Raw genomic sequence first — 26,397 nt, forward strand, 5'->3', positions numbered from 1 at the left:
GTGACCGTGTAGTCAACGTAGTGAAATTTCCTCTCTGAACCAAAGCAGTGAGATTTTATTGCCTTGTCAAGGCCTGCTATTTCATATGCAAATGGGATCATTATGGCTGATTAATAAACAAGCACCAATTAATGACGTCATTATAACTGTTACTATTCTCACACAGTATGCCACATCATTCTAATCACAGAGGACTTTAAATGGAAGCTATGTATTCCAAATCTATAGTCCCCAGAATGCCCCAGAGCAGTGATGGAGAGCCCGCTCCCCAGTGCTGGGTGGTCAAGCCTTGGGCACCAGGAGGCATGTTGGCATCAGGGCTCCAGGCAGGCTAGAGGGTATGAGATGAGCCAGCACACCCACTGTCCAAACTCAGACAGCCCAGGCAGCTTTCATTAACAACTGACATTTAACGTGGCTGCCATGCCAACCCCTGCCACGGGTACTGGACACATGATGCACTTACATTTACAAGACTCACAAACCAACATCTGGGAAGAGCTGCATATATTTATTTAACTATTTGAGCGCCATTAATGACACAAAGGGTATGCTTGTAATGAATCAGAGCTTAGCCATTAGGCATTTAGACATTTTAAAAACACTTTGCTGTTCGTCAGAAGCAGCAATTATTACAGTAGGCAGACACCCAGGATGTCCTGATTAAAGAATTTAGGTAGTGTTTTGGTGAATTTAAGATTATGATGCCCATGCAAAGTTCTCAGTTAACCTCTGTTTCTGCTGATAATGGTCAGACTTTGATAAGACATACAGAAATTCACATCAATTTTATGTTATTTGCAAAACAATTGTAATCATGAATAAATGTATGCACAACTGCATAAACTTTAACATATAAGGGGAACAAAAGTTACATTTACTAACACTCTAAATTATTGTAAGTGATGAAACATAGCAATAGAATGCCTAGTGCATTCTTTGCTGAAAAATATTTATGGTCAGCACAGTAGTATTACATATTTTTTCATTTTGCCTGATATTCATTAGTCTACTGGACAATGATTATACTGATATGCCTTTATGCCTGATATGCCTTTACAGTATGACAATTATTTCTTTCTGTTGAAGAATAATAAAATGATATTAATAAATAAATACTAAAATTTAAAAAAATCACCAAACCAATGTTAAAGAACTGGAGAACATGGAGGCAGAATCATTTTGGCTGAAGATTACATCAGCAACATTGTATTTCAATCCATATTAAGAAAATAGGGGGAAAAAATGCATTATTTTCTAAAAGACACTTCCATGAAGAAATTAACACAAAAGGTATCATATATTACCTCGGATGTTAGCTAGACCTTTTAAAAAATCATTTTATAAATGAGTTAAGCTAAACATGTTTTTTAAAGACACCTATTCTTCTATTCTATGTGTCTGTTTTGGTTTGTATTTCCCAGAGCTATGCATTTACCAGCAGATGTGGTACTCATCACATCTAAAGAACAAAGGCTCCATCTGGTGGTTTGAAAGAAATGGTTAAGTATTACACCATAGAAGCCTGATATGCTGAGCTTATTGATCAAGACTGCACATGGTGATATAAGCAGATAAACTAAATCTGGCTGGATTTAGAAACTGATTTGATTCACATTCAACAGCACTAATCCAACCATACTGAAACAAATTAAAAAAACAGGATCTCTGTCCTAAAAGTCTTACAAATATCTATTACACAAAAGAAAACATTTAGACTGTTTTACATGGTTACAAGGAACCTTTGAGGTGATTAGAGAAACCGGGGGGGAAATATAAACGTCCGCTCTGCACTCTCTTTTTTTCCTCTTCCCTATTCCCCTGCTTGCTCTCCTCCTGACTGGCAGGAGCTCCTCTGGGGCGGGGTTAAGCCTGCATGGCAAAGTGTGATTTGCATAATTGAGCACAATGCCCTGTGTACGAGCTATAGAGCTTCTTAGAACGGTTCCCTCATCTCTCTACACAACCCGCAATCCAGGACTAATTGAGAATTCTATCTAAGCATCAGCCTATTAAGGGCCCAGCAGCCACTAAGGCCCTACTTTTCATTTATGTGACTGCAGCATCACCACAAGGGATGATGATTGGCCATTAAACCAATCGGCAACCAGTCACAGTCCAGGGAAATATCATGTCCATTTCCTGTGCAAGCTTGATACAAGTTACTGTGAATTTAAAAAGGAAGTAATTGATTTTAAATTAATTGTGTGAAAGGTCTCCATGATGGGTACCATCTGTCCAAACAAGCTGCACATTCAGTTAAAAAAATGTAATCTAAATTAATTAAGGTGCTAACAAATTACATACATCATAGTTAACGTAGGAACGAAACTTACCGCAGGAAATGTTATGAAACAAATTAGCTCCAACAATGAAAGAAAATTACTTCACATAACTAAATATTACAGTCATTTCCGCAAGCCATATTTCTTAATGAATTCTCTAATTAATTTAATTCACACATTGTGCATAATTTGAAGCGGGAAATGTCAGTGGGTCAAATTTAACCACAGTCCTGCTGGCTGTCTGTTCCAACAAGAGACACATTAGCTAAACATGACCTCTATGCAAATGAGAGACCAACTGTTGTAATTTCAATTCCAAGGCCTAATTAGCATGTTATAAAGACACAACAGCGAATCATTCCCTTCCACTCACTCCATGCCAGAGTCTGTTTAACAATGCCTGGAAACAACTCAATTAGAACACACTGTCTCCCTGGGATCTATCTCATACTGTTTAGTAAAATAGGTCAGGTTCACCAGCTTTTCAAAATTGTGTAGTTTCCATCACTTACCTGAAATGTAGAATTTTAAAACAATGGTGCATCTTTCTCAGACTTTTATTAGTAGGTAAGGTATAATACAAAATGTTTCACTGGACAAACACTCAATGGACTACAATAAAGACTAAGATTTAAAGTCACATGATCTAGCCTGGTTCAGTTAAACACTAAGGATGCATTGTACATTGGTATTAAAAAGAGGTGTGGAAGAACTGCCATGCCCGTTGATGACTGCCCATTACTGGTTAATAGGTAGGCCTGTGAGCTGATGAATATCATGGGTATTGGTCCAAGGCCTCAGGGCAGTCCTCAGGCTAATGAGTCTAAAGAACTCCTATGAAAGGGACTCCGGCAGGACGAGAAGGCCACGCACTCAGGGATCCAGACTCCCATCTGACAGCACACACTGCTGCATGAACAGGGACCTCACCCCTATCTCTCTCACGCTCGCGTTCTCCATCTTGATTACTTTTTAGCCATTTTTCATGTTCATCTCTTTGTCTATCCTATGACGTTATGTTATGACAAACGTGTATCAAAAAAGCAGCACTTCAGTTGCCTAATAAAGCAATGGCCTTCTTTCCTCTGCTTCACTACAGTTGTAGCTATCCTTATTCCTATTACAGACCCGTTCCATAAGTGCAGACTGATATTCAGCAAGGGAAATTACTTGAACTTCTGGTACTCTGATCAACTGCTCATTTGATGGATGACTAAATAAATGAGAAATGTTGTTGTATAAACTTATATGTAATCATTATTTCCAATATACTTGTTTGTTTTGCTGATAAGCGTGCCGTAACCTGTGGTTGTTTTTCACTTCAATTCCAGTTCTAAGTGTTGTGTAAAGCATGCAGTGACGGTACGCCTACACGTAGTCACATTACTTGGCCTACGTGTAACTTAAAAAAAAAAAAAAAAAAAAAAAAAAAAAAAAAGAAGAGGAAGAAGAAGAAGAAGAAGAAGAAGAAGAAGAAGAGGAAGAAGAAGAAGAAGAAGAAGAAGAAGAAGACGACGACGAGGTCTGTTGCGTAGGCGATCCAGGAACTGCACGAGCCAGATCCTTGACAACTATGTGGCCAGTTTCGTGCAGACGCACGCGCCAAGCGCCTTGTCCTTAAAGTCGAGTCTTTCGTCGAGACTCCTGCACGATGACAAGGAATCCGTGTCCGCCGTTGCCTACGTTAAGGGACGTGACATAAACTTGAGAAGATCACTTGAAAAGAACTCCAGACTGTGGCGCAACCCTGTGACCGCGACTTTCCCCTGGACACCTGGGACTCGCTAAGTGAGACGTGTCTTTCTAACTTTCTCGAGTTGCTTTAGCCGTCGCTCGCACGCTGCAGCGTCCATGCAGCTTCTGCGTTTTACTTCGTCGTGTATGTGCGCGTAACTCCAGATGAAAGGCGGCTGGATCTGCAGCGGGAGGGAGGGATGGTGCCACGCAGTCATGGCTCCGTGTTCTGCACTACCACCACGTAACCATCAATTTGCTGGCACTGACTTGCACTTCTGCAAGTAGGACAATATGCTAGATTCTTATTTGAATAGGCTCGTCTTATTATAATCGGAATTAACAGAGATCGACATGAAGCTTAGGAAGTATTTAAGGGGCAGTGGCAGGGTACTGGCGTTTGTTTTTATTGCGTCCGTCATTTGGCTCCTCTTTGACATGGCAGCACTTAGGCTGTCGATCAACGACGTTAACAGTCAACTTCTCAAAGAGCTCGTTGTCAAAGAGCGAGACCTCGCCAAAAGGCAGCGTACGCAGAAAACCAGTGTAAGCGACGGGGACTTCAAACACCCTCTTCAAAAGGTTGAGGGTCTGTTTCAGTCTAAAATTTTCAGTTTCGAAAGAAAAGTTGCTGATGTATACCGAAAGCGACCAGGGGAAATACCTGCTCAGCTTAGTGACCAAGCTAAAGCACAGCTAGAAAAATACACCCAGGTGAAGACTAAAATTGACAATGAGACGTCAACTGTGACGAAACAACAGAAAACACTGGTTAATGAAAGTAAGTCAAAAGTGCGTGTGAATCTGAAGCCCTCTGCAAAAGAGCCGCCGTTCAACAGGTTTAACAAAGGAACTGACACGAGTATCAGAAACGAACTGCTCCAAGTGACTCAACAGGCTGCAGAACAAGGACTTAATGAAAATAGTAAGAAAGTAACAGTTTCAGACACCAAGGCGCCACCTGCTGTCCAGGAAGAAAAGTTTCCCACAAGACTTTTAGAAAGGAAAAGTATGAAATTGCAGAGCAATGCGACCAAAAACGATACAACACTAGTGCAGGTCACTAAATTACCAGTGGACGTTGCGATTCATGGAAAATTCAGCAGCAATAATACAAAACCAGTAAAACAAGAAGCTCACCTAAATATTAGCAAAGCGGTATACCCTGTCAAACCCGTACAAAGGGTTACTAAAGAAATAGGCAGCAAATTTTATATGAATAGTAAGGACAAACAATACACAGTCAGAAATACCAGCCCAAGGTCAATTACACACATGGCACAAGTCTCCCCAAAGCCACTCCAGATGGTGGAGGACCAATTGAATCAGTGGGGTGGTGAGCAGGTTCAGCTGCAAAACTCCACGGGTAGGAGGAGGGCTAGTGAGCGGCACAAGGTGATGGCCCTGGACATGACGAACAGGCCCAGAGACATGCGTGCAGTGGGGCAGTTCGGGCAGGCCGCCGTGGTGCCCCCGGACAGGCAGGAGGAGAGCTGGAGCAGGTGGAGCGAGGGCTACTTCAACGTCTTCCTCAGCGAGCAGATTCCTGTGGACAGAGCCATTCCAGACACCAGACCCCCTGCGTGAGTGCTGGAGCAATGTACTACATGCGGGCTGGGCTTTGTTGGCTTATTGAGTCGTTGGCTCAATCATTCATATGCTTTTAGTTGGCTGAAGAGTCTCCACAAGGGGAAGCTACTAGCACTCAAGTGTAAAAGTGGTGCTTTGTCCCAGTGAGACTGTGTCATTTTTTATGTTCTTTGCAATTGTCTTTATATTGAACTATTATAGTTAAAAAATTGTATGTCGTGTTTTGAATATACATATCTCACCTTTGGTGTAGCTGCGCAGAGAACCTGGTTCATGATGACCTGCCTATGACCAGCGTGATCTTCTGCTTCATGGACGAGGTGTGGTCCACTCTGCTCCGCTCCGTCCACAGCGTGCTCAACAGATCCCCCCCTCACCTACTCAAAGAGGTGCTGCTGGTGGATGACTGCAGCACCAAAGGTGAAGCTACGGGAGGGGCTTCTCCATCAGATGGCATTCTCAGTGGGATTTCAGTGCCAAAGGCTTTGTGTGGGATTTCTGCACTAAAGAACACAAGGGTGGAATGTCACCACTAAAGGCTGAGCAGTTATGACACTGATAATAAGCATTTTAGAAATTTTGAGATGGGTAGCTTAAACAATTTAGATTTTATAAGAGAATCCATGGCTGTCAAACTCTGAGAATTAGTACTTGTTAAACAGGTGAGAACATGTCTGTCTATGTTGTGAACCAGAGCTGAGAATATGTCCATCTGTGTTTGCCTTTGTGCTTTAGACTACCTGAAGGAAAAGCTGGAAGCTTACATGTCCCAGTTTCCTAAAGTCCGGATCATCCGTCTGAAAGAACGACATGGGCTGATCCGGGCAAGGCTGGCTGGTGCTGCAGTGGCAAAGGGTAACACTCGCAAGAAAGCAAGCGTTAAAACACACACACACACACACACACACACACACACACACGGTATATGAGTAAGCAAAACATGTCTCCATATATCCACATTTACTTATTCAATCATGGAGAGCAGTGCGTATCAAATGTCTTGTAGGCTGTTCTTGAAACCAAACCTAGTCACACACCCACATACACAAATGCCTACAAAACCTTTTGTAGAGTAAATCAGGAAACTTTTCCATAGACATATTTTAGTATGATTCACACTCATCTTAAAATAAATGTAACTGTTTTGTGGTGATGTTTATTCCACAATGACAAAGCAAAAAAAGTTTCTGTAATGTTTTACAAATTATTAAAAACAAAAAACTTAAAATATTCCATTTACATTAAAATTTGGATCTTTCACTTAGTTAATGCTTCGTTGGTAATAGTTTTCTCCATATATACTGCTCGGAACTGTGGCCGAATATTTTAATCTCTGTTTTATCAGACCAGAAGAGCTTGCTTCTCTCACACTGAGAGTTTTCCTTTGGCAAACTCTAATGTGCCTTTTAGTACGTACTGTCTTCTGTCTGGCCACTTTACCATAACAGCCTTATTGGAGTATTGCACTAATGGTTGTCTTTCCATAAGGTTCTTCCCTCTCTGCAAAGGAACTCTGGATCTTATTCGCAGTGAGCCTTAGAAGTAGGAAGAACCAGAGCTTAAATTGTGAGTGTCATAACAAATACTGACAAGACATTGGTTTATTTAGAATAAGTTTACAAAACATTTCAAAAACATTTGACTTGTCATTGTGGAGTATTGTGTGTAGATTGACAAGGAAAAAAATGAGTTCAATCCAAGTTGAGTATAAAATATACCGAGATAAAGGAACCTTGAAGGGTTCTGAAAGCTTTCCACATGCACTGTAGAAATAAGCAAATTCATGGAAAAATGAGATGGAAAAGTGTCCAAGCTTCTCACATTCTGCTGCCTTTGTTTGTGGTGCTTGGTTTGTACGCCCATTCGTGCAGGAGATGTGCTGACGTTCCTGGACTCCCACATCGAGTGTAACGTGGGCTGGCTGGAGCCTCTGCTAGAGCAGGTCTACATGGAGCGCAAGAGAGTAGCCTGCCCTGTCATCGAGGTCATCAGCGACAAGGACATGAGGTGAGCCAGCTTGACGGAGCAGCTTTTCTTGGGCTTAACCAAGCGGATAGTCTTCGTAGTCATAGCCAATCCACTGTCTTACATTCAGTCTCCTCTAAACATCTTTTGCTGCTGCAGATAGATGCATTCAGACTCCGCACATTTCAGAGGAATGCATGTGAGCTCTGGCTTTCACAAATGTGTGCTGACCTGCTTGAACTTGCAACAGACAGTGTTACAATAGTGGCAAAAATGATTTTTTTCGCAAGTATTTCAGGTGAAAATAATGTATTACTAGGTTTGTTCTGTATTGTTTTAGTGCTAACCTGCCATTGCATGCATAGATTTGAATATAGACAAGCCTGTGAGACAAAACATTACCATTGTTGTCTGTTCTTGCAGTTATGTGATGGTGGACAATTTCCAAAAAGGTATTTTCAAATGGCCTTTAGTTTTTGGCTGGAGCACTCTATCACAGGATGTCATCAAAAAGAACAACATGAATGACTCCGACCCCATCAGGTAATGTGTAATGACATTGCTCACCAACATTTGAAATGGGATTTGAAAATAATGACTGAAACTAACCTTACTCTGTTGTAAATTAAAGTTACTGTGTTTACAAGTCCCACTTTACTCTGAATGTACAGTATATTTTCTAATATATACACTAATTTTGATGGAGTTTAACAAGTTTTTTTGTGAACATTAAAACTAGTTTAATTAGTGTTACAGTTTTGCTCATTTCTGCCAGATTTAGCCAATGAATGTGTTCCCTCCTTCCCATCTTTCACCTAAACCTCCAGACGGAGTCAAGCACACTGGGTGCTTAGCATATATTTTCATGTAGTGTTTGCGCATGTAAAATGTAAAATAAGTGACATTCTGTGAGTTCTGTGATCGGGATGAAAACACTTAGGTGTTTAAAAAATTGCTTACAGCATCTTAAATGTATCTAGTTCATTTCCTTTACTGCTGTGCATTCAAGTCTGCTTAATTGGCTTCTCCCATCTGAAGTGAAATGTTAATTGGTGCATGAGCTAATAATGATCCTGAACTTTTCATCAAGGCTGACATCTACCAAAACATGAACGTTCCTTGGAGCTCATGCGTATTTGACTATTTCCTAGGTGTCCTGTGATGGCAGGGGGCCTGTTCTCTATAGATAAGCAGTATTTCTACGAGCTGGGAACATATGACCCAGGCCTGGATGTGTGGGGTGGGGAGAACATGGAGCTTTCTTTCAAGGTTAAACAATCTCACAACATGAAGCTCATTCGGACGTATTTCTGAAGCATTTCATCAGTGTTTCTGCTACTTCACTGCAAAGTTAGAGTTTACATAACCTTAACGAGTGCCGCATCAGCATGCATACATTACCCCTTCAGATAGTTATATCCAGCTTGAAGCTTGCTTGAGATAGTGAAGGCTTCCCACTATATGGTCCATATTTAATTTTTGTTTTATTTTATTGAAGCATAGTTTGACTTTCATCATATTTTATTAATTACTGATTGCTGGGTTTCATGATTCTCTTCAAACAACATAACCTGCCATCAGATCTGGATGTGCGGTGGCGAGATTGAGATCATCCCATGCTCACGCGTGGGCCACATCTTCCGTGGTGAGAACCCCTACAAGTTCCCCAAGAACCGGCAGAAGACAGTGGAGCGCAACCTGGCACGAGTGGCCGAGGTCTGGCTGGATGAGTACAAGGAGTTGTTCTATGGCCATGGCTACCTCCACCTGCTTGACAGGAACGGCATGGACATCGGGAACCTCACGGAGCAGATCCAGCTGCGGAAGAAGCTTGGCTGTAAGAGCTTCAGCTGGTACCTGGAGAACATCTACCCTGAGCTTGAGGCTCCCATTGTCAAAGCTGAAGGCCCGGTGAGTGCCATGGGTTTTCAGGACATGGCGGAATTGATGTATCACTTTACATAGTTCTGACTAGAACATCTGAGAACGTCAGGGTTTTATTTCTCAGGGATAAAGCAAAAAAAAAAGGTATTAACAAGAAAAAGGAAAAAGGAATAGTTTTCTAAACATGTTTCTAAACACCACTGCTATCATATTTTCTATTATCAGTCTCTGAAAATTCAGTGCAGACTCATGCACAGAGTAAGGAGGGCCCTTGTTTTGGTTTTCTCTGCGTGTGACGCCAGGGCCATTGTTCAGTGTTTGTTGACAAAGGCTCTGTGTCACTCTAGGCCTCGTTTGGCCCGTGCAATGCTCCTCATGGTTCCACTGAAGCTTTTGTCTTAGCAAATCAGGGATGAAACAGTAAAACCACAATCCCTTCTCTCTCTCTCACTCACTCACACACACACACACACACACACACACACACACACACACACGCAGATATGCACACATTACTGGTGAACTTTTAACCTTTTCCTTGTAGGTTTTCAACATGTGCATAAAAAAGTGAATCTGCTTAATACCTCCAAGGTGTGAGGTTATTAGTATAGCCTGTTACATTTTGCTGCTACAACAAACAAAAACATTATTCTGTTTCAGTTAATGCAGATTTCTACAACACAATGAGTTTATGGGTGGAAGTATGCCATTAGAATGTGCTGCTCTGCAAATTATAACACACACACACACACACACACATTAATGGTGGCCTTTCATCCCTTTCCTTGTAGGTTTTGAACATGGGCATAAGAAAGTGTCTGGTGCTGGATAAAGGTTCCTTGTTTTTTGAGATCTGTGATCTTAAGAAACAGGTAATGTCGACTTCTAGATTACACTCCACACTCTTTTATAAATATTTTTTCATGCATACTTGCTTACCTCCATTAAAAATACACAGTGATAGTCCAGTAAGACCTGGGTTTTTCTTATTCTCTTTAAACATAGAAAATGCTTCACAAAAGTTTTTAAAATATGAAGCTCTTCTATTAATTATCATTAAATCCAGTTTAACAGTGTAATCATTATGGTCATGGGCAGTCAGTGCCTATATTGTAGTTAAAATCAGAGACACGGACTGAATTACTGATTCAGTGGATGCCTTCCTTTGTCCTCCAGAGCCAGCACTTCAACTACTCCTGGGTGAGGACATTCCGCCAGGATGCTTCCTGTGTATCTCCACACAAAACAGGAACAGGCGTCGCAATGGAACCATGTGACAACACTAAGCCACACCTCCGATGGTTGCACAAATCCACCCAAGTTCTGGTATGTCGGTGCTATAAAACCCCCTCAATGCTGATTGATGCTCATTCTGTCGAATTTAGGATGCAGTAGGATCGGTTGTTTTGGTTGTTTTCAGTTACACAACACTTTTAAAAGATATTTTCAACATAGCTGCAGTCCCATTGGAAGATATTTTAAGAAATTAAATTCCTGCAAACCAGGACGCATTACTGTGGTGCAACTTTATTATAATTCACAGTAGGGCATTCCACAAGCTGTCATTGTAAACGTGTGTGTGATATTTTGTGTGTGCCTTGTGTGTGCATGCGCATCTGTGCTTGCATGCGTGTCTGTTTTTTAGACAGATCATTTGATTGCTGAGGCGTCTCCACAGCAGGTGTGCCTGGAGGCAGAGCCTGAAGGAGGCGGGGTCTTCTTGAAGGCATGCGAGGCAGCCAACCCATTCCAGAAATGGCAGTTCACACACTATTATGCCCAGTGAGCCATGCGGCAGGGTATTCACTTACCCTTCAGAAGGAAGTTGTTGAAGTATTCGTGTTTTAGGTAATGGAAAGATGCATGCAGAATTGTGTTGTTTTGGTAAAAGGGACGGTAACAGGGGCTGTGCAATGTTTTTGTTCAGTGCAGATCATTTGATGGTGTTTTTTGCTCTGTGTATTTTGGGGAGGTTTGGGAGCTATGTTCTGGTATGTCTGGTGCTATAAACATGGTTTAGGGCTTTGGGGCAGCAGACTTTTCTGAATTTGTTGCACTTGTTGTGAACAAACACAAGTGTTGACCTAAAATACATTTTAAAAATAGGTAAATAAATGCATGTTATAGCTGTAGTACATTAAGGAATACTTGGATTACATCACAGTTGAATGTGATATGTTACTAATGATACTAATGATGGAGAACAACTGTGTCAAGCTTGCTGGGTCCAGGAGACTCAGGAAACTATCAACACCAACGCCAGCTTCAGATGGAAACATATAGCCAGTCTAATGGCTAATCTTTGCTGTAGCCTGTTCAGTGCGCTATGCTGTGTCTGTTCATATTGTTTTTGTCAAATTAATTGGCATTACCAAGCCCGGATGAGATTACTCAACTCTTCTCTATTAAAGCATATCTGTAAGAAGTATTCTCTAGCTGTAAGAATCTATAGACTCTTGAGTACCTTGTGGAACTTTAGCAGTCCTGTGCATTTTAAAAACTGAAGTGATCTTTCATGCATGGAAAAATTTGTTTACATAATTACAGCTTGTGGGGAAAAGTCTAAAAGCACTAAAATGTTTATACATTTGACCCAGTGTCTTATTATAGTAGTTTAAGAATTGCTTTTATTAATAATTCTATTGTGTACAGTAATTAGTCACTCCAAATATGAGTGAGCAATTTATCCAAGCAACAAAAAAAAAAGCTGTTTTGCTGTACACATCCTTTTGACAGTAGAGGGAGATGTTTGTAATCTTTGTAATAAAAGGATAGTTTGTGTGCTGCTGAATTCTTCAGAACATAAATTTTGACTTTATTAAACACTGAACTGTTTCTTTAACATGTTTCCCCCTTGTATGATTATAATCAACTTGTGTCTGTATTTCTTGTTTCTGTGAAGAACAAGAATAAAAGATCATGTAGGCTTTTCCCATAAGGCAAGTGCAATGCATTTTACTGTATTCAGATCATCTCTAAGAATTTTATGAAAGTCCTAATGCAGATTTTAAAAAAATCTTCTGTTCTGTAAAGATCATTTACTGTAAAGTCATCATACTGTAATTCTTAACAGGAAGTGCTTATTCTTTTCTGTGTAATTCAGGAAAGTACCTGCTTACTAAACGACCATGCATCAAAAAATCTTTAAAGTAGCAAACCATGTATAACACACACGCACATGCACAGACTCACATGTACATAGAAGTGCTTCTCACACATAGGGATCTTTTGCAATGACAATTTCTTTTTCTAGCTTGGTGCACTGAGCTCGAAATATACCTTTGACTAAACTAGTTATATGAGGTCAACTCTGGGAATTACAGTTATGTCTATATTCACTCTTCTCAAATTAGGGAACCAGAAGTAATGGTACAGTTAGCTGTTCAGTTTTGTCCAGTTGTGTGCACAGTTAGTTCATACACAAAAGATCTAAAAAGTGTTTGAATGTTCTGTTTCCATCTGGGGTTGTGACTCTCAACCCTCACCTTTAGGAGCACCAAGAAGGCATCAGTGCTGAAAAAATAAAAATCTGAATAACTTGGTTGGAGACAAAGCACGATACAGAGTGTCATCTTAGCAAACGTGAGAAGGTTTCAAAATAAAACTGGCGTGGATGACCAAACAATCATTTTCATATATAAAAACAGTTCAATATATCAAAAATACTAGTGAGGATGTAGGCATAAAAGTAAAATAAGAAGAACTACGACCTCACACAGTTCATCACAAAACGCAAAAGAAGTCTCTTAGAAGAGGTGAACATATAACATAGTAATGAAAGAGGAAGAAACAAAAACCTGCTTATTTGTATTTATTTACTTTGTAGAGCATATCTGCTTTTATTGTCTACTTGGAAATTGGTGGAATCTTTAGGCATGGATCTAAGGATACTATTATACTCATGTTCAGACAAACACCAGAGTCACTAAAGAAGGAATACGTGAATGTTGTTTTTGTTGTTGCTGTTTATTGATGCTATTCTGGGAGTACCAGAGATCACTGTGAAACGTTGTGCTTCAGTCAGTAAACTGGGCAGCCAGAAAAAATGTCGTGAGGTTTGGCATGTCTTCTGAAGAACGGTGGGTCAAGTGAAGCTGTACTCATGCAGGATTTGATCAACCTTTGGGGTTGGGGTGGCCATTTATTTTGGCCTTTTAGGGTTTTAACTGCTACAACAACTACAGGAAGCCAGTAAAGTGATGTGAGAAAATGGTGGTTGAAGTGGTGCACCTTATGCCATGCACAGGAATGTAAGTGTAGAAACCAAACATTACTTGCCCAATAGATTGGCCAAAAGAACAGAGCATTGATTATATGGCCCATGTCCTGGTGAAGATATTAAGATGAAGTTCAGAAGAGAAGAGAAGTGGGGCTGGGGATTGACACAACTTCCCTTCTCCTTTGTGGTTTGGATGGAGAGAAGCAGGAAGGTTAATGAAGAACTTGTGTGGTTCAATATAAATGTTTTCACAGCACTTCAAAGCAGTTACTTTAGGGGTTAGAGTTAGGGTTAGGGTTGAACTTCAAAATAAGCAGTTGGTATGAAAGCCATTCACAGTCATTCTCAGTAATCTCTGGATGTTATGCAAAACCCCTGACAGTCAAAGAGTAAGAAAACCTAATCAGTCTGTATGATTCAAAGCAATCCACCTCGTTTGTCAAGCATAGTAGCATGGATACATATAGCTGCCAGTGTTTCTCAGTGCTCATCTGCCAAAGACAGCAGTACAATGAATTGTGATGTATACTGAACATCTTAAATACTGAAATATTCCAAACCAGATGTATGTTACCTTGTGTCCAGACAATCATCTGAAAGATGTGGAAAAAACAACTATGACATTGTCCAAAGAGTCAAAGGTTCTTTACTGGTCAAATTAGTCATGTGACCTGAAGCATGTATTCGATTTACTGAAGACCAGACCAAAAGTTAAAAGCCTTATAAGGCCTGGCAAAGTTTCTTTGACTCACACACTTTAGGGAATCAACTGCAAAGGATTTGCACCCATTGTTATTATATACACTCACCAGCAACTTTATTAAACCCACCTGTTCAACTGCTCGTTAATTAATATATCTAATCAGCCAATCTAATGACAGCAACTCAATACATTAATGCATGTAGACATGGTCAGTAAGACCTGCTGAAGTTTAAGTCAAGCATCAGAATGAGGAATAATAGTGATTTAAGTGACTTTGAATGTGGCATGGTTGTTGGTGCTAGATGCCCTGTTCTGAGTATTTCAGAAACTGCCGATCTGCTGGATTTTCATGCACAACCTTCTCTAGGGTTTACAGAGAATGGTCAAAAAAAGAGAAAATATTCAGTGAGCAGCAGATCTTTGGGTGAAAATGCCTTGTTGATGCCAGAGGTCAGAGGAGAATGACCAGACTGGTTTGAGCCAAATGAAAGGCAACAGTAACACAAATAACCACTCCTTACAACCAAGGTATGCAGAAGGGCATCTCTGAATGCACAATGAGTTGAATCTTGAAGTAAATGGGCCACACCAGCAGAAGACCACACCAGGAGCCACTCCCGTCAGCTAAGAACAGAGAACTGAGGCTCCAGTTTGCACAGGTTCACCAGAATCAGACAACAGAAGATTGGAAAAATTGTTTAATGAGACTGATGGAATTTCTGCTCTGACATTCAGATGGTAGGGTCAAAACTTGTTGTAAATAACATGAAAGCATGGATCCATCCTGCCTTGTATCAGCAGTTCAGGCTGGTGGTGGTATAATGGTTAGAGGAATATTTTCTTGGCGCACTTTGGGCCCCTTAATACTAACTGAGCAACATTCAAATGTCTACCTACCTACCATACCAAAGTCTACCTGAGTATTATTGCTGACCATGTCCAACCCTTTATGACCACGGTGTACGAATCTACTGATGGCTACTTCCATCAGGATAACATGCCATGTTACAAAGCTCAAATCTCAAGCTGGTTTCTTGAACATGACAATGAGGTCACTGAACTCAAATAGCTTCCACAGTCAGTAGACCTCAATCCAATAGTGTACCTTTGGGATGTGGTGGAATGGGAGACTTGCATCAAGGCTATGCAGTTGACAAATCTGCAGTAACTGTCTGATGGTATCACATCAATATGGACCAAAATCTCTAAATGTTTCCAGTACCTTGTTGAGTCTATGCCATTTAAGACAGTTCTGAAGGCAAAAGGAGGTCTAACCCAGTACTAGGAAGGTGTAGCTAATAAAGTGGCCAGTGATGGTATATTCTAGTAATAATATTTGTACTCTTCTAATTTGTCCTATTATTACTGGTATAATATTGGTTAATATTATGTAGATTTGTCTAAGATACTTTTGGTCCCATTGTGAGGCGGTGGCTGTGATGGCTTTAAATTTGTTAATGCGATCATATTTCAGATGTCATTTTGCACTACACATTATTGGCCAGTGTTTCACTGTAATATGCTAGTGATAAAAATGTTTGCTACAGACTGCACAGTATATTAAATAATACAACAGCACATCTTAAATGAACTCCATCTCAAGTGTAGATTCGGTTGTCACCTTTTTAATTTCACACATCTCTGTTTATATCCAGATTAAATATAATCTTAAGAGATGCTCATTGCACAGTAGTGTTACTACACTGTGATTACATTATAGTAATAAAATAATAGTATAGATTTTTTTTCTCACTTGCCCACATACTGTTCAATATTACAATGTGTTAATGTCAATCTTTAAAAATGCTTTGGACAAAATTCTGCATACATTTTACAAAGCATTATTATATCAGTGATCATTTTTATTTTAATGTACACGGCTTTATAAGACACAGAACTGCATACATGCCAGCACTGCAGACAAGCTACAATATCAAGTCACCTGCGGTATCTTATTCGAGCTTACAGTGCAATGAGCTGCACAAATGCTCTAGTAATCTACAAGAGAGGTGCATGACTTTAGACAGCTAATGAATTGTTATGAAGTTCCAGATCATTTGGTCATATATTACATGTTGATTCAATGCAAAACCAAATAAGCTGCAACTTAACAATCAAACAATCGTTTGCTGCCTGATGCTCTTTGTTATAAAATCTGTTGAGGCTTAAGCTTACTTGACCAAATTTTGATTCTTAAACTCGTGAAATCCAATGTGAATGGTATGATGCTCTTCTCCAGGATTTTCACAGCTGCATTCTAGACTCAAACTCCTCGATCCTCTGTCGGGTGTGGCCTCTGCGAATCTGCCTGTATGAGACAGTTCCGTACTTCTCGTGGGTTAAGTGGTTAAATGAGATGTTAAGTCTGGCTCTAACACTGTTGCCATTACACACTGAATAGACACCTAGTTCATCTCCAGGCGAGGCGGAGGCAGGAAGCATAATGTCGCCGACCTGTTCGTGTGCGTCACTGCTCTCTCCTAACCCCCCCCCCCAAAAAAAAGGTCAAGGGAAAAGGATTAAGATTGAACACTTTAATAAACAGTTTGGCCATGAAATTAATTTGCTTAAAATTATTTGCTTAAATTCAGAACTGTCTAATTAGCTTACTTTTGTGCACAGTGCAGTTTAGTCAGAGATCTATAACTTTTAACTATAAGACCTTTGAGATAATCGAGATTTGCAGTGCCTGAATGGTCAACTTCTTACCTCTCTCCGGGATTTCTCCTGCCTGCTCTGCCTGCGGTTGTGGGGGAGCCTCCGTCAGCGTGTACGACAGCAGGCTCTGCTCCTTCTGCTTCTTGTCCTCCACATGCAACTGTGCAGCTTCACCTGCAGCAGCCATTGTGTGTTGTACTGCTAAGAGCTCATCACTGCGGGCCATGCTGATGTTAACCGCTGCTTCAGACTCACGTTCCGCTGCCTGAGCAGTCACGGGAGATGTGACATGACTCACGTTATTCGCGATCGAATTCTCCACGTCCTTCATCACTGAAGCACTGTGATACACGTGGCCTTCTTCCGTTGGCCCGATACTGCCACACACGGACTGCCCTGACTCCTCTGCTCCTAAATCCCGAACCTGGGAAACGGACTCGAGTCCTGCAGGCCAGTTGCATTCTACAGGCATGGAGGTAGAAGAACCAAGCGCCGCTTGTGGAATTTCTTCATCTCCGCTGTAAAACACGGAGCTGTCTGCTACGGTCATAGTCTGACTACCTGGCTCCCTGGGCGCCTGCGGGACCTCCGCAGGTACCTCTCCACCCATGACCCCTACCGGGGCAGGTACAGAGATCTTCTCAACCTCCAGCACACGTCTAACGTCTGCCATCTCTAATACGTTCCACCCCGGGACGTCCCTTCTGCGCAGGGCACTATTCTTCAGATGTGGACAGTTTTCACAATTTCCTCCGTCTTTTAGTATACACACAGCTTGGCTAAACGGATGTTCACCAGGTGCGATCACTGCTCGTCACGTTTTCCCGCGTGCACACTTAAGAGAAACGTACCCTCCATCCGGTGACCGGGCACGCGGGCGACGAGGTGCTGCGCTTTCGTCCTGCTACAAGCCTTCTAAACCAGTGGAGAACTGGGGATTTGTACTGGCCCACATGAATGGTCTTTTTGTCTGTTATTCCACTACAAACGAATCGTTTGTCCTTGGACTTTAATCCTGCTCAAGTGACCGCTAGCGCTGAGAGGTATTCTAAAGGCCGATTAACATTCTCATTAGGATTCTGTGTCAGATTTATGCCCGTGTTCGGAGCGTGAAAAGACGAACTTGCCTCTGCTACACGTCCACCGAACCGCACAGTGCAACATTTGTATAATCATACAGTGCGTAAAAACATTCAAACCCCTGAGCCCGAGGGGTTATAGAATCCCAGATTTTATTTGGAACTGTATATTAGTTGTTATTTTCAAAACAGTAAAATATATATATATTTTGCCGGGGTTTTTTTGTTTGTTTGTTTGGTTGGTTGGGTTTTTTTGTCTTATTTGTTTGAGGCTTTAATTTAAAAAAATAATAATAATAATAATAAGAGCTGATAATGAGTGCCATCAGTTCCCAGATCTCAGCGAAAGGTGAACGTTTAAACAGCAGCCTATCCGTGCTACAACATCTGTAAAGAAAACGGTTCAGCATCCTATAGGGTTTGAGCTTCTATTGCTTCAAATTACGATTTGTCATTCAATGGCCTCTGCTTTTCCGTTCCAGCCCAAGGGACACCATGCTGCACATTTTGGGGGGAACGTTCCTTGCTCTTGCACAGCCGATGCCTGTTAAGAGTTGAGTAATTCTCGGGAACGAGAGAAGGAAACACTGCAATACGCCGATGTCCAGAACCTTCACTGGTGTGCTATGACCGAACCTGCCCTTCAGCAACGGCTTATGTATCTAGGACCCAACGCATGGTTAATAATACACACGTGTCGGCTTTTGCCGTCTGATCTAAGGACAGATACGTGACGTGTGAAGAACAGCACTTGCTCGAATATCCGCTGCTTTTAATGCATTTTTTCGTTTTATTGTTATTGCTCAGTCTGAGGGCCGTGAGAAAATCGTTCCACCTGCAGATATGTTGAGAGAAAGGCGACATATTTCTGGGTGTGATCGTGGGACTGAGACGCATCGCATGTTCACTACGCATCGGTTGCCTGCACTGAAACCAGTGTGAGCTGAAACCATGTTGTAAATAAGCAATAAATAAGACTAAAGTATGTTGGGGGTTTTTTTCTGTTTAATGAGTAGCCTGTTGCTGCGATCTCACTGACGCGTTCAAGCAAACGGTGACCCCAAAGTCTGTCAATATGAGGATTTACAATGTGTCCTACTGCCCTCTAGTGGCGGTAAATCAAAATGGAAAAGAACCGCTATTATTCAGACAAGCCTCTGAAAACATGTTTACGAATTACAAGAATTATAATTTGTGAAGACGTTTTCTGCAACAAATAAGGATAACTAATGTGACTGACCGCATATGGGGAAACAATGCACATAATCTGCCTTGTTTTAGACTTCTTTAGATGAACGTAAGAATAGCCTATGTTTATAAGTATTACATTCTTATAAATGTATTTATACCACAAGATTCCCAAAAACTGTATTTGACATTGTTATAGATGTTTAAATGTACAATGGTAGCAAAAAAAAAAAAAAGTTTGGCAGTCTGTTAAAAGACAGCACCTACAAAAAGAAAAAAAAAAAGTAATATGGTAGCACCTTTCCTCAGACCGCATCCTGTTATGAGCACTGCTCAGATACAGCTGTGGTTAAGGGCTCTGATGTTTGTTGACTCACACAGTCCTGCATGTTCTATCAGCAAACTGCCCTTATTTCCATCAATCTCCATTCATTCATGCGTTTCTCAGAATTATCAGTTATACTGAAAATGCCTGGCACTCCAAAAGAGCATTTCACAAGCCATTCCTTATTGTATGCTTTTTAAAAATATTTTAATTTCCCTCAGCAGTAATTTGCACATATGGAACACATGGAAAATTGCATGATTTCTCTCATCTCATCTCAAGTAGCATGTTGCATAGAATATGGCCCCTTTAGATTTGACCATTTGTGAACAGGTTTTAATGCACTTTTCTGGTAAAACTGTCAAATTGATGAAAAACATAAGAATGCTTCTTGCTCTGCGACAATATACAAAAAACAACGGCTTTAAACCAAAGTGAAAGCCATCTATCACCTGTCCAGTATTACATAGTTCATCAGTGAGTGTGTATGCTGTGCAGAAGTCCATAATGCTCTTGTGTCGCTCGATCCATAAGAATCAAGCCCATGAGGGGTCAGTTCTAGAAGGATATGGGTTCTAGAATGTCAGAAGTTCTAGAAGGTCATGGGTTCTAGAAAATCAGGAGTTCTAGAAGGTGGTCATGGGTTCTAGAATGCTAGAAGGCTGGGACCTAGAAGGCTGGGACTTCCAGAAATCTGAAAGGACCAAAATTCCTTTCACCAATCCACCTTTCACATTCATTCCATACTCCTCAAATACCTATAAAAGTTTGTGTTTGTTTGGTTTTTTTACAGCATGTCAGTTTTCCTTTCTGCTGTCCTGCAGTCTCTGTGCACTGCTGTACTACGGTTCGATGTCTCAAGTGGTCTCCTCCTCTTCCACCGAGTGGCTCAGTCCGGGTACAAATTTGAGGAGCTGCTTTCGCATGTTCGACTTCCTCCCTCTGCGGGGCAGGGTGGCGAAAGCGTAGCTCGAGTTGGACGAGGGCCGGCCGACGTCCCACGGGGGTGACTGGCATCCACTGCTCCCACTGCTGATGCTCCGGGTGCGGGCCAAGGTCTTTGGCAGCACCCCCTCCGCCTGGATGTCCTGGCCGAAGAAGCTGAGGTAGGGCTCAGTGGGGCTGGTGTCATCGAACACGGCCGATGGTCCATCCTCGCTGTCGTCTGTGAAGATGCTCATGCAGCTGCTGTCACTGGAGAAGCGCCAGCTGTGTTGCTCTCGCGGGGATGATAGAGACATGAGCGAGTCCACCGATAGGTGCTGAGAACTGACGTTCAGGTTTCCTGGAGAAGACAATAATAATAAGAAACTTTATTTGTATGACACTTTCTTAAACACAGATTGTTCACAAATGTTCTAGCATTGTACATGTACAGTCATGGAAAATCATTTGGCTCATCCAAAACCAGAGGCAGCCAGTGCACTGCACTGAACGTGTGTGTGTTGACTACATCAGTATGTGCGAGTGATTAAATGGAACCTTTGAAATGCATGCTGAAAGGTCAAACATACAAACAGCTTTCGCCTTCCTGCACGACGTGCTAACGTGCTAACATTATCACCAGTTCTAGGTGAACTAAACTGAGCTGACCTGTGCTAATCGCACTTCCTGTGTACGTTTTGCACTGCAAGGCACTGGACAAATTGTTGTTTTGATCCTCCCATGACAATTAACAAGCTACTTTTCAGGCAACTCATGGCCAGTCCAATATGGGGCTGTGTGGTGAATGGTGAGAGGCACTGTGTTGCCCTGCCCTGCTCCAGGGGTGGCTGACTGAGCAGCCAGCTTGGTTTTGGGCCATTCACTGCAGTCTTTCTGTCTTTACCAAGAGCTAACAGATATTACAAACAGAGTAAGAGTTTCCTCTGTGTTGGTCATCTACAGCCAGAAGCCCAGACCGACCCCAAGCCTGATCCCCACCAACACCTTGAGCTTGTTGCCTAAGACTAGAACTTCCCCAGAGAGATTTACCATTTCTCTTTCTTCACGCGTTACCCACGTCAGTTCATGTCATTAACTTCATTGACAGCTACTGGGTGGAGTGAGAGAATGTGTGTGCGGTTTTTCAGCTGAGCTTATTTTTTCGCACCTCGAGTAAGACGGTCTTCCTGTAAGCTGAGTGCCTTTAGTTCCAAAAACTTCTCACGCAGTGTTTGCTGCGTTGAGAAAAAGTGAATTCATACACACACACACACACACACACACACACAGACAAACATATACACATGCATGAGAAAATACATTACAGTAATTCTAGGAGATCTGATTGGGACTGCATCAGCAGTTATTAAGGTCATGCCAGTGAACAATTGAGATTTGAGGGTAGAGATTAAACATTTTTTAAATCTGATCCAAATATCTCAGATCCAAGTTTCAAACCTGTGAAATATGTTATAAAGGCAACGGCGCCATGCTGTGACCTGTCTGTCACATGTTTGTCCCTCCTCCTCAACACACACACACACGCATGCATGTAGACGCACACCTTGAGCAAGCTCATCTTCTTCTCCAGTTCAATTATCTTCACCACAATCCCACTCCCAGTCTCCATCCTAGACACACACACCACAAGAACAAGGTCAGGAGGCCAAAAAGCCTCTCAAGTAATCATTTTATTCATTAATGTATTGAATCTTTAAGTAGCTGCCTTAAGCCCTTATGATCCTACTTATATACTGCACTGTACTGATGTGACATTGAGTACATGCACAGTGCAGTGCATATACTGGCTTTTTGCTGGCCCACTTAAATTAATTGTTTTTAGTCCTCCTGGTTATCTTATACTTAACTTACTTTAACGAGTTGACAGAGTCACGGATCAGTTCAATAATGCGGCTGTGACTGAATCCTTTAATGCAGACACCATTCACTGTCAATATGACTTTTCCTACAAAAGTGGTACAGAGAAAGGGAAAGACGAGGGAGAGACCGGCAGTGAAAGATAGAGAGACAGCGAGATAGAGAGACAGTGAGGCATTGTTGTTATCAGAAAAATATTATCAGTTTATCTAGTTCTATTAAATGACTGTCAGTGAGCAATTTGTAGCATGACAACCAAATAAGTGATAGAGCATATTGGCTGTGTGGTGGGTGCTAAATGCTTGCTAGGTTTCCTTTGATAATGTCAGCCATCGGAAAAAGACGTTTGGTGATGTTAAAATTTGTGGTGGCCGCAGGAGGTCTGATGCTTGTAAAAAAGGGTATGATTGAAGGGGCGGGACACATTGGTGTGTTGATGCAAAGGAAGTGTCAGCAGTCCTAATCTTCACCCCCCCAGCCCGTGTGTGTGTGTGTGTGTTTGTGTGTGTGTGTGTATGTGTGTGTCTCACCAACGGTAAGGCCAGCTGTCTCTGCTGCACCATTCTTCTGCACGCTGCTCACATACGTACACATCTCTACCTCATTGGTGTCCTTGTGCCGCAGGCCATATGTCTGCAGAGAGGACATGGAAAGACTTCATGTGAACACACCAAAAGAAACTTGAAAAAGATGGCTTGCATGCTGTTGTTTTGTATGTCATATTCTGCTGTTTGGCACATATATGTGTGGATCATGCATGGATGTGCATTGACTCTGGGCATTCACACGCTTAAACCACTGTGGGGTAAAAGCCTAACTGAAACTTTTGCCCACCCAAAAAAAGCCCTGCTGAAACTGAAACAGAGAAGAGAACCCACCTGAACCTCAAATCCATATGTTTCATTGTCTTGTTTTCCTAGCACAACTGTTGTCCTAAAGAAAAACATTTGTTCATTTTCCACAGGGTTCATATAAAGGATTCTGGTGAAATCACACATTTTATTTGATCATGTATTCGACATATAAACTCCCAGACTGGGGAAGAGATCTGCAGAAAGTCTCATTTCAGCATTTAAGAATTATATATCCTGAATTTACCTCTGGGGATCATTGTAGTCCACCAAGGAGTTCGAACATGTTCGGATCAACTGGAAATAAACAAATAAATAGAAAGATAGATAAATAAGCACCTATTTGCAGTGATCTAGTTGAGTATGAAATTTAGAAGCATATCATTACAATGTCAACTGTATATATTTAACATATTAATGCACATTTTAACATATTAACACAACAATATTATTGTGAAAAAAACTAATCTTGACGTTTAACTAACCTTGCTCAAATTCATTAATTGTATAATTTATAAATTTTGTTTTTCATCATAATTTATTTTTCAAAAAATATTACCATATGTACACTACATAAATGAACTACCTTACAAAAAAACATGCATTATCAGATTATCAGTCTTTTCTGTAAATAACAGATTAAACTCCATAATACTTTACACATCACCCTCTGCATATTAATGCAAGAGAACTCAATTTTCTTGCAACATAAACCATAAAACCTAAACACAATCTATTCACTTAAAAACAAAAACAAACAAACCCATTTCATCATTACTGTAATAACCAAACCCATTCCATCACTAATGTAATAGATCTGTGATCAGGCTGCAGGTTGCACAGACCTGACTCAGTAGATTAGACTCCAGTACGCACCTGCGCACGGTCCTGTTGCAGCGTCCCGGCACTGCCCTCGCTGTTCCTGCGACGTTTGCTGTTGTTTAACGAGCACCTTCGCCAGAGGAGACCCTTCTTGGGTGGGTTCCCCAGAGCAAACATCTCCAGACTGTTCTGCTGACTCATCTCAGGCCTGTGGCTCATGTCAGAGGTCATGATCAGAGCACACTCCTGCTGCCACCTCTCATAGCTGCCCAACTAATCTGAGCCGCATGCCTGCCCTGGTCGGAGTTGAGTGCAACAAAGCGGATGTGCACATCACACGATGGCCACAAACTGATGTGTGCTTTCAAATATGTTTTCTTTTCAGACAGTCGCAGTTCCTCCTTTTCCTCTGTTCATCTGCTGCGGTAGCTTGTGGGTGTGTGGGTGGGTGTGTGTGTGTGTGTGTGTGTGTGTGTGTGTGTGTGTGTGTGTATCTTTCCTTTTTGTCAGGCTGCCTCTCCTGAAACCTTCTGCTTTGATGAAGGCTCAACTCACAGCAAGCATGTAGGTGCACGTGCATGAAGAGCTGACACCCTGATCCTTCCCTGCAGGATCCTGCACCCTCACTGGCTTCCTCTGGCCTTTGCACCTTTCACTTCTGAGATCCATTCAAAGAACATGTTTGTCAGGGGAAGCCCAGGTTCTGAAAGCACCGAGAGGAGCCACACATTCTCTCTGCCCTTGTGCAATAAACAGTATAACTTATTACTCTCTTCACAAAACAAGCATAACCCATAGCTTAACAAAGGGTGCAGAACTAAAAAATGAGATGCGGGCCTTTTCTTAATTCTTTAATTAAGAAACGCTTGCGCCTTCTGTGTCAACGATTCACATTTACAGGATTTAGCAGATGCTCTTATCCAGAGCCCAGTGCACCAATGAACTAGAATACTGTTGAAATACAGGGATCAATTCTGAAACATAGAAGTGCAAAACACATACACTCTATCTTAGATAACAATAAGTGCAATAAAGTGCTAGAGTGTAATAAGCAATACCCTACAGTAAGTACTAGTGTCAGTGGTCAATAGGTGGGTCTTCAGTCTGCATTTGAATAGATAGAATTGATCTCCTCATTCATGCACTGAAAACAGCTTTGCTTCTCCTTTCTGCTTTTGTTTATGCTCTTCATTCTTGGTGTGCACTTTTTGCTCAAAAAACATTTATCAAATTCCTCCTCTTCACCAAATGACAGAAAGGCAGAATGTTAAACACACGTGTACTAAGGCGCACTGTAGTTCTCTGTAGGTCAGCAGTCAGGAGGGGCGCTGTAGTTCAAGACTAAGTCAGTCGCGTGTATGGGGGATGTAGGTGTGTAGGTCTCTGGAAGCTGAGCCTTCTTACCCCATTCCCATCTCCACTCTGCCCCAGTGAGCTCACGGATGCACACAAACACCACAGCACAGAACCGTCTGACCCTGAAAGCAGCCAGGCAAAAGGACACTTGGAGAATAGCCGAGTGCATTTCCCAACATATTTATAAAGCTTTGTGTTTTTGTAATTGCCCTTCCTACAACAGTGCCATGGATTAACTGGCATGGTATAAATATCTGAGGGGAAAAAAAAAAGACAAACGTTACAGTGTGGACCATTACTTTGGCACCATTGTGCTTTGGATGATCTCTGCACATGATTGAACAAGCTCATCTCTATGAGCAGAACTTTGACAGACTGTGAAAAACCTTAACAAAAAAAAACTCCTTATATGACTATTAACATTCATTGTGCCATTAGTCAATAGATTAGTGGACCCCGTCTGCCTACTTGTGGCACCTCGCTTTGCTTCATAATGAACATGGCAAAGAAACTGAGATCATGTGTGGGCAACAACTGGAATCAAAATATACCAAAGAGCCTGCTTCATTAAAGAGGGCTAAGGTAGGTGAAATGCAACAGCAAACGACTGGTATTCATGAATACTAAAAGCCTCAATTGAATTGGCTGATAATTGTCTTGTGCTATGTGCAGAGTGCTTAAAATGTTGTTCCCACACATGGATTCCAGTGAAAGTCAATAGGGTTCGTTGTTTAATACTAATCCTGCTGTGCTGTGCATGTGAAAATAGTCCATAGTTATCATGCAGGCTCAGCCCACTGTCCACTGCCTCAGTGCACACCTGGAGTTCACACAGCCGGTATCCCTACTCCTCTGTTCTGAAGCAGTGTTGTGAGGTTGTGCGAACTCTGACTATGGTAGAATCATTTCGAAATACCTAATTTGCTGTTTGTGCAT

General features: G+C 41.6%; 3 protein-coding genes across 3 annotated transcripts; 1 reads left to right on the top strand and 2 right to left on the bottom strand.

The window, feature by feature from the left end:
* The first annotated feature begins 3,714 nt into the window (after positions 1–3,714).
* Positions 3,715–12,300, top strand: galnt5 (polypeptide N-acetylgalactosaminyltransferase 5). Its single transcript, XM_027005710.3, has 10 exons — positions 3,715–5,602; positions 5,863–6,029; positions 6,345–6,464; positions 7,481–7,616; positions 7,998–8,117; positions 8,726–8,843; positions 9,156–9,485; positions 10,250–10,330; positions 10,635–10,784; positions 11,104–12,300. Exons 1-10 carry the CDS (start codon positions 4,374–4,376, stop codon positions 11,242–11,244), a joined length of 2,592 nt encoding a protein of 863 aa, XP_026861511.3. The 5' UTR covers positions 3,715–4,373; the 3' UTR covers positions 11,245–12,300.
* Positions 12,301–14,306: 2,006 nt separating this feature from the next.
* Positions 14,307–17,967, bottom strand: LOC113574622 (uncharacterized). Its single transcript, XM_027005649.3, has 2 exons — positions 17,090–17,967; positions 14,307–16,860 (listed from the first exon to the last, which is right to left on the bottom strand). The coding sequence occupies exons 1-2, from the start codon at positions 17,709–17,711 to the stop codon at positions 16,625–16,627; spliced, it is 858 nt and encodes a 285-aa protein (XP_026861450.3). The 5' UTR covers positions 17,712–17,967; the 3' UTR covers positions 14,307–16,624.
* Positions 17,968–19,820: 1,853 nt separating this feature from the next.
* Positions 19,821–24,678, bottom strand: cytip (cytohesin 1 interacting protein). Its single transcript, XM_027005648.3, has 8 exons — positions 24,160–24,678; positions 23,531–23,580; positions 23,311–23,365; positions 22,963–23,065; positions 22,427–22,520; positions 22,119–22,185; positions 21,723–21,789; positions 19,821–20,915 (listed from the first exon to the last, which is right to left on the bottom strand). Exons 1-8 carry the CDS (start codon positions 24,334–24,336, stop codon positions 20,488–20,490), a joined length of 1,041 nt encoding a protein of 346 aa, XP_026861449.2. The 5' UTR covers positions 24,337–24,678; the 3' UTR covers positions 19,821–20,487.
* Between the last annotated feature and the right edge of the window lie 1,719 nt (positions 24,679–26,397).

This window comes from Electrophorus electricus, chromosome 4 (assembly GCF_041902795.1).
Source record: "Electrophorus electricus isolate QZ-2024a chromosome 4, ASM4190279v1, whole genome shotgun sequence".
NCBI classification, from domain to species: domain Eukaryota; kingdom Metazoa; phylum Chordata; class Actinopteri; order Gymnotiformes; family Gymnotidae; genus Electrophorus; species Electrophorus electricus.